The 12,367-nt window shown below is 45.8% G+C and overlaps 1 protein-coding gene across 1 annotated transcript in view; it reads right to left on the reverse strand.

The window, feature by feature from the left end:
• Positions 1 to 12,367, reverse strand: part of MNAT1 (MNAT1 component of CDK activating kinase) — a 222,069-nt gene that overhangs the window by 141,859 nt on the left and 67,843 nt on the right. Inside the window, exons 4-5 of the mRNA XM_068252150.1 lie at positions 9,682 to 9,785; positions 2,239 to 2,379 (exon numbers count right to left, since the gene is read on the reverse strand). Coding sequence (XP_068108251.1) covers positions 2,239 to 2,379; positions 9,682 to 9,785 — 245 coding nt within the window. The remainder of the gene's footprint in view (positions 1 to 2,238; positions 2,380 to 9,681; positions 9,786 to 12,367) is intronic.

Genomic DNA, 12,367 nt, shown 5'->3' on the forward strand with positions numbered 1-12,367 from the left:
CATGGGGCACATATATGCAGACGGAGTCCAGAGCCAGTGACGTACAGAAAAAGTATACTGCACCTGGGGGCTTTAGCAGAGATTCATTGTTTTTTATTAAAAATTTGTGGTGTGTGCAATTTAACTTTCGGAAAACCCTGGTTTTCCAGGAAGTGTTCTATTTTTTTTGTGTGTTAATTTTACTTTAAACTTCTTCCGTTTATGAATGGACATGGCCCCTGATCAGGGTCATTTTCATTTACTCCAGGCACTGCGATTGGTTTAGGGAACCCTCAGTTCCCTTCCTCAATGGCCGCTACACAAAAAGCTGCCGGGTAATAGCAGGGGTCGCACTGACGTGCGTGCACACCCGCCGCTACACTGGATGCGTATAGACTTCGAATTCAGATGTGTCTATCTAGACGACTATAGTCGGCCAGATAGACTGAAGTGGTTAAAGAGAACACAAAGTGAGGGGACATGGAGGCTACCATATTTATTTTCTTTTAAACAATTCCAGTTGCATGGAAGTCCTGTTGATCAAAGCATGTGACATTCCTATTGCCCCGACTTGCAGATAACATCCTTGGCCTGCTATTAGCTGACGTTATCCAGCACTTCAAACCTATCAGCCATACATAAGGGAGGGTTAGAGATCACCATACACATGCCACCAGCATTTCCCATTCGTTTGTTCAATGACCAATGGGACTGCTCCAAAAGCAGGACAATAACCCTTACAGGCAAAATAGGGGGCGTGGAAATTTGGGCGCCGGAAATAGCCACTAGTAGAATAATCGGTAAAAATATTGATATTCTACAACTGGGAAGTCGTAATTCAGGTAGTAAAATATCAGTACATTTTACTATCACTAAACCTAACCCTATTCTCCCACGAGCCCTTACTCTACCGATACCTAACTGACCCCCTCCCCCACCGATGCCCAACCCTAACCAATCTCCCCACTAATGCCTAACCAACACCAACACCAATGTCTAAACTTTAATGATCCCTTCTACAATGCCTAACCCTAACCAATCTCCCAACAATGCCTGACCTTAACCAATCCCCCAATATGCCTAACCAACCCCACACCAATATCTAATCCTATCTGATCCCCTCACTGATGCCTGACCCTAACTTAAATGTCTTACCCTTACCAATCCTCCCCCCCCCACCCACCACCACCACCACCACCACCACCACCAATATCTAACTGACCGCCACACCAATGCTTAACTCTAACTGATCCCCTCACCGATGTCTGAACCTAACCAATCCTCCCACCAATGCCTAACCGACCACTACTCAAATGTATAACCCTAACCAATCCCCTCACTGATGCCTAACCCTAACGTACTCCCACCCCCACACACAGTTGCCTTACCCTAACCAATCCCCCCAACCAATATTTAAAGGGAACCTAAACTGAGACGGATATGGATGTTTCCTTTTGAAATAATACCAGTTGCCTGACTCTTCTGTGGACCCTGTGTCTCTAATACTTTTAGCTACAGCCCCTGAACAAGCATGCAGATCAGGTGCTCTGACTAAAGTCAGACTGGATTAGCTGCATGCTTGTTTCAGGTGTGTGATTAAGCCCCTACTACAGCTAAAGAGATCTGCAGGGCTGTCAGGCAACTGGTATTGTTAAAAAGGAAAAAGCCATATCCCTCTCAGTTAAGGTTCCCTTTAACTGACCGCCACACCAATGCCTAACTCCAACTGATAGCCTCACCGATGCCTGACCCTAACCAATCCCCCTACCGATGCCTTACTGACCCCTACAACGATGTCGAACCCTAACTGCCTAAGCCTAACTTAACCCACCATCGATGCCCAACCCTAACCTACTCCCCTTTTGATGCCAAACCCTAACCTACACCCCCCCCCCCCACACCTAACTCTAACCTATTTGCAAACCCGCTGATAACTGTGCTGTAGACAAAAGGTATGGTGTTTTGCTACGTTTTTAGCACCCCATAGGCATCCATGTGAATGTTTGCAATTGAGGGAAATTTAGTTTTTTGTCACTGGCTTAGAACTGCCCATGAATCTGCACCTTTAATGGTAGGTCAGCAATAGGAGCCCCCCTAGTTCTATCCAGTTATCATTACTGCTTATAATAAAATGGAAGCACCTCATTTGTTGGTAACACATAACTGACAGCAGCTGAATGACTCTGGCCCGGATGCAGTACATGGAACAGCGACTAGAGATGTAACACAATACATGTGTAAGATGCAGAGATTATGTACCAGCTGATCCAGCAGTTCCTGCTTATTCTTCCTCTTCATCTTCTGTTGCAGCTTCTCTTCTTTCTGGATGAGAAGTTTCCTATTCTCATTCTCCTGCCGCTCGACCTCCAGGGCCTCTTCCAGCTCCTCCTGCTCTCGGGTCTGCGCATAACGGTAACAAGACAAAGCTTCATCAGCATCATGGTAACAATGTGTACTACAGTTCCACCATACTGGGTTCAAGTCCCAACAAGGACACGGTCTGCATAAAGCAATGACTCCATGCAGGTTGCTTTTAAAGTGGGAGTGTCACCATAAAAATCAAATTTCAACAGCAACTGGTCTGAGTGTATTAAGTGATGCTAATGCTAATGCTAAGATGCTAATCCTGTATTCAAAACTTGCAAAACTTTTTCTGGTGTTATGATTTGGAGTTATCACATATTATATTAAGGAGCACTTGCCCTTTAGTAGTCAGTGCCAAACAGTTGCATGCTGGGGGTTCTTTTTATCTATAATACATTCCTCCTCTTTCCTTTATTTCCTTTCCTAGCTGCTTATCTGAAAACTAATCCACTGCTCACTTGTGTTTTCAAGCAAGGCTGAGGTGACTCAGCGATTGGAGGAGAAAGAAAAAAAAAGTTAAGGGAAGATTGACATCATTATTTAGCCTCAGCTGTGGATAAAAGACATGGCCCCCACCAGGAACAGAATTCTCTTCATTTACTATATAAAATTCACTGAAATCAAAATGTGGACAGTACAATACATGTGTTATGTACCGTATGTAGATCAAGTATTTATCTATTCTATCTTGCATATGTGTTTTTTTCCCTGGAATAGTATGGCTAATCCTACTGCTTTAAAGAGAGTCTGAAGCGAGAATAGATCTCGCTTCAGACCTCATAGCTAGCAGGGGCATGCGTGCCCCTGCTAAAACGCCGCTATAGCGCGGCTTAACGGGGGTCCCTGTCCCCCCAAACCCCCTCCGTGCAGCAAGGGAGCGCTTCCTGGTTGGGGCAGGGCTAACCGCCGCAGCCCTGCCCCATGCGCGTCTGTCAGACGCGTATCTCCGCCTCTCCCCCGCCCCTCTCAGTCTTCCTTCACTGAGAGGGGCGGGGGAGAGGCGGCGATGCGCGTCTGATAGATGCGCTGGGAGGCAGGGCTGCAGCCGTTAGCCCTGCCTCCAGGAAGAGACAGCCAGCGACCATTTTACGACCAAGTATTGCGGGGGGTGGGTTGGGGGTGAAGGGACCCCCGTTAAGCCGCGGGATAGCGGCGTTTTAGCAGGGGCACACGTGCCCCTGCTATATATGAGAGCTGAAGCGAGATTTAGTCTCGCTTCAGTGTCTCTTTAAAACACTGTAATTCGGCCGCCAGCAATAGCTACAAGCCGATTTACAACATTCCTCACCATCCACGTGGACTTGGAGGGGGAATAGTACCTAAGGGCCTGTACACACTGCTGCGCTTGTGCTGCGCTTTTAAAATCGCATGCGTTTTTAATCGTAAGGTCTTTTAAAAAAAATAATGAAAATCGCAAAGACCTGTACACACTGGTGCGATGCGATTTTTCTATTTTCATAAAGGCTTTGCGATTTTAAAATCGCATGCGATTTTAAAAGCGCAGCAGTGTGTACAGGCCCTAACACTGCCAGGACTTGTGCAGGAGCAGGATAAGCCATATACTGGCTGTATCCCGTGCCCAAGTCTGCCACTCAGCCAGTTCATATGTATATATAAAGAGGTTGGCGCTCAGGATACTCATACCCCTCAATGGGTTTGGGTTAATAAATACATATATGATACAACAGTTAAAATGTAATCCCTCTGTAGTCCATATATCAAATGAAAGTTACAATGTCCAAGTGCTTAAGCCCTAAAATTAAAAGCAATTTATGGCTGGAATAATTCCTCTTCCTGATGTCACAAGTAGTACACTCCTGGCTAATATTTCAACAGCAGACCTCCACCAACACCCTTTGTGGTCCACTCACCGCTGTCCTAGACCAACCAATGGTCTATATACGCCTTGGGACCATTACCGGGTCGTCCCCCACCTCTGCGACCAGTTAATTCCACTGATGACACCAGATATTTCTTCAGAAGGAATCACCCTTCATATTCATCCTCATAAGAAAAACTCCATATAGTGTAATACTGCTTAAAAAATTTATTTATAAAAACGCAATTGCACTCACATGTATCCTCTTTAAAATAGCGCGTAGAGTGTTGTTTGAGCGGGCTCTCCCCCGCATAGGTGGCCAGGCTGGCAGGCTCGTCTAGACGTATTCCCCCGTCTTCCGCCGCGCGTACGGAGACCAGGAACGCCACACGTGTCCTCCTCACCGCCGCTCACCCACACGCTGCACTTCCGCCTTCACGTCAGACTCCGCCCTATCGATTTCGTCACACAGTGACTCATCAGGGGCATGGAGTCTGACGCGTATGGCGGACATTTTTATGCCTGGCGCGCCCTCCGCGCAAACTCAGTGCCCCTCTGTGTAGCCTGCAAGTCTGCCGCCATCTAGGGTACAGTTTCATAATTACATCTTCCATAAAGATAAAAATTCTCTCCATTGCTTCTAATACCTAACACTTGTATATATGATAAAACTACTTAAAGAGACATTTATATATATTTGATTCCCACCCATACAATACAAATCCCTCATTATCACATTATTCCTTACCATGTGTGCCATACAGTCCCGCTCATCGCACCCTCATATATAAATTACAATCTCCCATATAGATCCACCTCCCCTCCATCCTTCCTATACCCCCCCTCCTCTCACTACTGTGCCTAAGCGGGGCTGCATGCTCCACATTTACATAAGTATTGCATGTTGACAATTTCATCCCAGTTCCAATTCCATCCACCTATTACCAACTGTATGACCCCATTAGAACCCAAGAATACCACCCTTACTACCCAAACATTATGTATAGCCTAACAGGATGAATATGTTTTACTCTCCTCCACCCCCCATAGAATGGACTCAGTAGCACCTGCCCGCTATTTCGGTTATGGAGCGCATGCGCACACATCACACTCCTATTCCCCCAAAAAACAGACTAGGTCAATGTCTATATTTAGACCATCTGGTCTGAGTGTACCCATCCGGTGGATCCACTTGGTTTCCTCTTGTGAAACCTTTTTGATTTTATTGCACCCCCTCCAGTTTGGGATGATCTTTTGCAGACCACAGAAGGACAACTCCTTGGGGTTACAATTATGATGACTCCCAAAATGCGCTGAGACTCCATGGTTGGGGTACCCCTTAGTGATATTTCGTACATGTTCCCCCATCCTCTCCTTGAGGATACGTGTTGTTCTACCAATATACTGCCATCCACATTTGCACCAGGCAAGGTATACTACAAACTTGTCATTGCAGGTAATGAACTCCTGAATTTTAAAATTCTTACCATTGCTGAAGGACACCACCCTATCTGTTCGGACACCATTTGCTTCCCTGCAGGCCTTACAGCCTCTGCACGGGAGGAAACCAGCTGTTTGCCACCCCTGCATACGCGGAGTTTTCTTAGGCTCCACACAGCTTGGTGCCAGAATTTGTTTCAAGTTTTGGGCCTTCCTATAGATAAATTTAGGTTGGGCTGGGATAATACTTCTAAGTGTCAAATCTGTCTCCAGGATTCCCCAATGTTGTCTAATGATATTTTGAAGTTTCTTATATTGGGTATTAAATCCTGTAATGAAGGCTAGTTCATACTCACCCTTTTCCCGTTCTTCTCCTCTGTCCTCCAACATTGTTCGTCTATCCATATTTTCAACCCTTCAGCAATGGTAAGAATTTTAAAATTCAGGAGTTCATTACCTGCAATGACAAGTTTGTAGTATACCTTGCCTGGTGCAAATGTGGATGGCAGTATATTGGTAGAACAACACGTACCCTCAAGGAGAGGATGGGGGAACATGTACGAAATATCACTAAGGGGTACCCCAACCATGGAGTCTCAGCGCATTTTGGGAGTCATCATAATTGTAACCCCAAGGAGTTGTCCTTCTGTGGTCTGCAAAAGATCATCCCAAACTGGAGGGGGTGCAATAAAATCAAAAAGGTTTCACAAGAGGAAACCAAGTGGATCCACCGGATGGGTACACTCAGACCAGATGGTCTAAATATAGACATTGACCTAGTCTGTTTTTTGGGGGAATAGGAGTGTGATGTGTGCGCATGCGCTCCATAACCGAAATAGCGGGCAGGTGCTACTGAGTCCATTCTATGGGGGGTGGAGGAGAGTAAAACATATTCATCCTGTTAGGCTATACATAATGTTTGGGTAGTAAGGGTGGTATTCTTGGGTTCTAATGGGGTCATACAGTTGGTAATAGGTGGATGGAATTGGAACTGGGATGAAATTGTCAACATGCAATACTTATGTAAATGTGGAGCATGCAGCCCCGCTAAGGCACAGTAGTGAGAGGAGGGGGGGTATAGGAAGGATGGAGGGGAGGTGGATCTATATGGGAGATTGTAATTTATATATGAGGGTGCGATGAGCGGGACTGTATGGCACACATGGTAAGGAATAATGTGATAATGAGGGATTTGTATTGTATGGGTGGGAATCAAATATATATAAATGTCTCTTTAAGTAGTTTTATCATATATACAAGTGTTAGGTATTAGAAGCAATGGAGAGAATTTTTATCTTTATGGAAGATGTAATTATGAAACTGTACCCTAGATGGCGGCAGACTTGCAGGCTACACAGAGGGGCACTGAGTTTGCGCGGAGGGCGCGCCAGGCATAAAAATGTCCGCCATACGCGTCAGACTCCATGCCCCTGATGAGTCACTGTGTGACGAAATCGATAGGGCAGAGTCTGACGTGAAGGCGGAAGTGCAGCGTGTGGGTGAGCGGCGGCGAGGAGGACACGTGTGGCGTTCCTGGTCTCCGGACGCGCGGCGGAAGACGGGGGAATACGTCTAGACGAGCCTGCCAGCCTGGCCACCTATGCGGGGGAGAGCCCGCTCAAACAACACTCTACGCGCTATTTTAAAGAGGATACATGTGAGTGCAATTGCGTTTTTATAAATAAATTTTTTAAGCAGTATTACACTATATGGAGTTTTTCTTATGAGGATGAATATGAAGGGTGATTCCTTCTGAAGAAATATCTGGTGTCATCAGTGGAATTAACTGGTCGCAGAGGTGGGGGGACGACCCGGTAATGGTCCCAAGGCGTATATAGACCATTGGTTGGTCTAGGACAGCGGTGAGTGGACCACAAAGGGTGTTGGTGGAGGTCTGCTGTTGAAATATTAGCCAGGAGTGTACTACTTGTGACATCAGGAAGAGGAATTATTCCAGCCATAAATTGCTTTTAATTTTAGGGCTTAAGCACTTGGACATTGTAACTTTCATTTGATATATGGACTACAGAGGGATTACATTTTAACTGTTGTATCATATATGTATTTATTAACCCAAACCCATTGAGGGGTATGAGTATCCTGAGCGCCAACCTCTTTATATATATTATCATTGTTTAAGAGGAGGCGAACGGGAGTGCTGCCAAAGTTTATCTTTCCTGAATTAGCTGTGAGCGCTTACCTCTTGTGGATACAGTTCATATGTATGCTCATAAACAGTCATAAGCACTATAAAATACAAACATTAACATGTAATTACACTTATTTAAAGGACACCTGAACTGAGAGGGACGTGCAGCCAAACGAACGAGCGGGCAACATTTAGTCGTTATAATTACCTGTTCCAGGCGGCTTCTTCTCTTCCTCCACTGGTGGCTCAGAACATTGGACATGTCTTCTGGGTCCTAATAACATTCAATCACATGATATGACATGTGATTGGGATCCAGGAGACCGCGTCAGCATTACAGCGCCACCTGGTGGTGGAAGAGGGGTAATGGAAGAGATGAAAGAGACTCTTCCACCAGCCCTCTTCCACCGCCGGGTGACGCTGTAACGCTGACGCGGTCTCCTGGATCCTGATCACGTCATATCATGTGATTGTAAACCCAAATGTTGAGGTTACATTGCCGCTGCGGTGGAGGAGAGAAGAAGCCATTCCAGCCGTCCAGATAAGTAACTATAAAAGCTCCCTGCTGCCCACTCTGCATATCCTGCCGAGGCTGCCAGGCTGGGAAAGGAACACTTCCCCAGCGGCAGGAAAAATTTGGCCATGTCGATAAAGGAATCAAGTCCCCTAAGGCATGTTATGGGTTTATGCCTGATTTTTGCAAAAGCCACCTTTGTAAAAATACTCATCAACTAAAGACACAGATCTATCTGAAAGCTGCATGTCAAAATAAGCAGCAGTTATTGATATTGGCTACTGAAGCAATATGCAATTTTCCAACTTTTTAAAGGTTGACCTCTGTTCCCACCCCACTCAACTGCCCTATCGTCTCCATTAGGCGTTAACTATTTCCGGACCGCCTGTAGTAAATCCTATGCCGCACTTGTGGCTGTCTAAGCCTGATGGGGCATAGGATTTACGCCGCATCAGGTTTCCGCTTGGTCTGTAGGATCCTCGCATGAAATCTACCTAGCACTGTCACTTGCCAGGCAGCCCCCAATGTAATGAGCCCCTCCGGGCCTGTGGTGAGTGTAAAAGCAGTGCAGCTCAGCCAGTAACTGGAATAGCTGAGCTGCAGTGGTTGGATAGTTGAGGGCTCTGCCTCTGACACAGGAGAATCCTAGCTCTTCCTGTTCAGTACGCCAGCACTATTCAGTAAGGAGACCTTGGGCAAGAATCCCTAACACTGCTACTGCCTATAGAGCGTGCCCTAGTGGCTGCAGCTCTGGCGCTTTGAGTCCGCCAGGAAAAAAAGCAGGAAATAAATGTTCTGTGTCTTGTCTGCACGTGTCTCCATCGCCGGGGGCGCCTGTGCCGTGACCTGACCACATGTACTGACATCACATACAGGCGTGGGGTCACATGGTAAAGGCACCAGGCAACAAAGGAGAAAGACACGGTCATTGAACACCACTACCGCCATGCACCCAACCATCCAACCATGCCATTTTTACTTGTGACTAATTGTGGCGCGAAATTTATAGCAACCGCAATCAGGCATGCTCTTGGCGGCACAGATTTTAATGCAATTTGATAATTATCAAATTGAATGGTCAATCGGCCACCAAGTCGGGAGATGTGAGGCCACCTTAGCAGTTCTCGGTAGTAGTGAACATGCAGACGCAGGTGACTGGGCGACACATGCACATTAACATGGTGATCTTTCATGATTGTAGTCAGATCAGGACTAACATCTCGTGCTTGTACTGGGATTACCAAGGAACAAAGGCTGAGAGGAGGGGAAACAGCTGGCTGATACCTTAATCCCGAATGAAAAGCTCTGAGATCAAAACACGGCTATTCGCAGCTATGTTGTGATTACTGCTACCACATTAGTGTCTCGCTAGCCTTTATATTTATATACATAACGCACATGCTGCGCAATACTCACCATCTTGACTTTATTCTTCTGGATGGTGTCTTTGTTTAGCTTCTGATACATCTCCATTTTTTTCTTGGTGTTATCGAGATCCACATTGTTGGTCAGGTTGAACACTGCTCAGGGTAACCATGGGAAAAAAAAGAATCATTGTAAAGACAGCAGTTAGTTTGGTGGAAAAAAAAGACATCTGTCCATCAGGTACAACCAGAAAAAGAAAAAGAAAAAACACACACACACACCATCCTGAACCTGCACATATCCCAGGGGAAGGTGATCCAGGGGAAGGTGAAAAACCTTACAAGGCCTGGACCAATTAGCCTTAAAGGGAACCTTAAGTCTTAGAAAAAAAATGACTTTTACTCACCCGAGGCTCCCCTCAGCCTCCTGCAGCTGAACGGTGCCCTCGCCGGGTCCCTCCGATACGCCTGGGCTCGCCGGCGGCCACTTCCGGTTTGGCCGGCACCGGCATTATAGAGGGCGCTATTGCGGCCGGGGACGCGGATAATCAGTCGCGTTCCCAGCCTGTCGGCCGGTGACGGCCAAACCGGAAGTGGCCGCCGGCGAGTCCAGGCGTATCGGAGGGACCCGGCGAGGGCACCGTTCAGCTGCAGGAGGCTGAGGGGAGCCTCGGGTGAGTAAAAGTCATTTTTTTTCTAAGACTTAAGGTTCCCTTTAAAAAGCGAAAAATTCCTTCTCGACTCCAGATGACAGTCAGATAAATCCCTGGATCAACTCTCCTGGGAATTACCTAGTAATTATAGCCGTGGATGCCCTTCAATGCAAGGAAAGCATCCAAGCCCTCTTCAAGAGGAGAGTACAACAAAATCCTGTACTGAGAGAAAAAGTGAAGGCTACAATTGCTGAGCTCTCTGTATGAAAATACAAGCTACCAGACACTCATGTTGAGACAACGGCTTCAATACTTTGGGTCACTGATCTGGAATGAGAAAGGTCATGTGCTCTTGTCTCACGTCATGTGACTCAAACTCCAGAAGCCAGGCAAGTAATCAGCATATCTCCATATTTTTAAAGGAGGGTATTAATGGTAGTCTCCATACTTCGTATGACTGGTTTACTAGATTATTCTTGCTCAACTACTATTGTTGTGCCATTGCTCCAGAAGCATGGTGCCTCCCATTTATCCGCTACCCCTTCCATAAAACGGGCTGATCTGCACGTAGCTGATTCACTAAGGATTTGTTGATTTAAAGAGTTCCACATAGATTTGACGTTCTACAGGTGAGGTCCTCAAGACCCACCAATAGTGCATCTTTTGCAGGAAACCATAAACAATCAAAGGTGAGGTAATTAGTGTCTCAGCAGAGCTTAATAACTACCTCTGAGGATTTCCCCAATACATGCACTGTTGGTGGGCCTTAAAAACAGGGTTGGGTCCCCAACTGCCTTCATCTCAGATTTGGTGCTCTAATGCTGGGTACACACTATGAGATTTTCTGGTCGATTTACTGTCAGATCGATTATTTCCAACATGTTCGATTTGCTTTTCGATCGTTTTCCGAGCATTTTCCGATCGATTTCCTATTACAGTGCACGGAAATCGATCGGAAAATGCTCGGAAGATGATCGAAAAGCAAATCGAACATATTGGAAATAATCGATCTGACAGTAAATCGACCAGAAAATCTCAGTGTGTACCCAGCATTAGGAGGTTGACTCAGATGTGGAGTTCTAAGGAGATACTTAGATGTGGTGCTCTAAGGAGACTGACTCAGATTTGGTGCTCTAAGGAGACTGACTCAGATCTGGTGCTCTAAGGAGACTGACTCAGATTTGGTGCTCTAAGGAGACTGACTCAGATTTGGTGCTCTAAGGAGACTGACTCAGATTTGGTGCTCTAAGGAGACTGACTCAGATTTGGTGCTCTAAGGAGACTGACTCAGATTTGGTGCTCTAAGGAGACTGACTCAGATTTGGTGCTCTAAGGAGACTGACTCAGATTTGGTGCTCTAAGGAGACTGACTCAGATTTGGTGCTCTAAGGAGACTGACTCAGATTTGGTGCTCTAAGGAGACTGACTCAGATTTGGTGCTCTAAGGAGACTGACTCAGATTTGGTGCTCTAAGGAGACTGACCCAGATTTGGTGCTCTAAGGAGACTGAGGTCTCGTTTACTTCAGGGACGTTTTCTGTGCGCTTTTCACAGCGCATTGCCCTGTGCGTTCTGCAAGGTATTGATTTTCCCATGTAATTAAATGTAGCTGGTTTACATCTATGTGATGCGCTGAGCAGCGTTACGAAAACGTTGGGTTGCATACATTTCTGCGCGTTGAGCTGTAAAGCGCACATCAACGCAAGTGTGTGGGTACGCTTTTTTACCGCATAGAAGCACATACAAATGCTTTTTTTTACCCCTAATTGGAAAAAAAATACATTTACATATGAAAACAAAGCTTTATTAACAACTGCTACTGCTACAATAAGAAAAACGGGCTTTAAAAAAGCGCAGCGAAGTGCACTGAAGTGCGCACAAGCGAATGCGTTTTTTAATATGCGCTTTTTTTGTATTTTATACAGCAATGTAACCACACTTTTAGGTGCAGATGAACATGTTTGCTATGCATCAGAAAATGCATTTGCCTTAATAAGCGGAAACAAAGCTTAAAGGTGGTCTCACATGATGATACAATAAAATGATCTACGGTAATTTTACAAGCAATTCAGTTGTACAGAAAAAT

Source organism: Hyperolius riggenbachi, chromosome 9 (genome assembly GCF_040937935.1).
Source record: "Hyperolius riggenbachi isolate aHypRig1 chromosome 9, aHypRig1.pri, whole genome shotgun sequence".
NCBI classification, from domain to species: Eukaryota; Metazoa; Chordata; class Amphibia; order Anura; family Hyperoliidae; genus Hyperolius; species Hyperolius riggenbachi.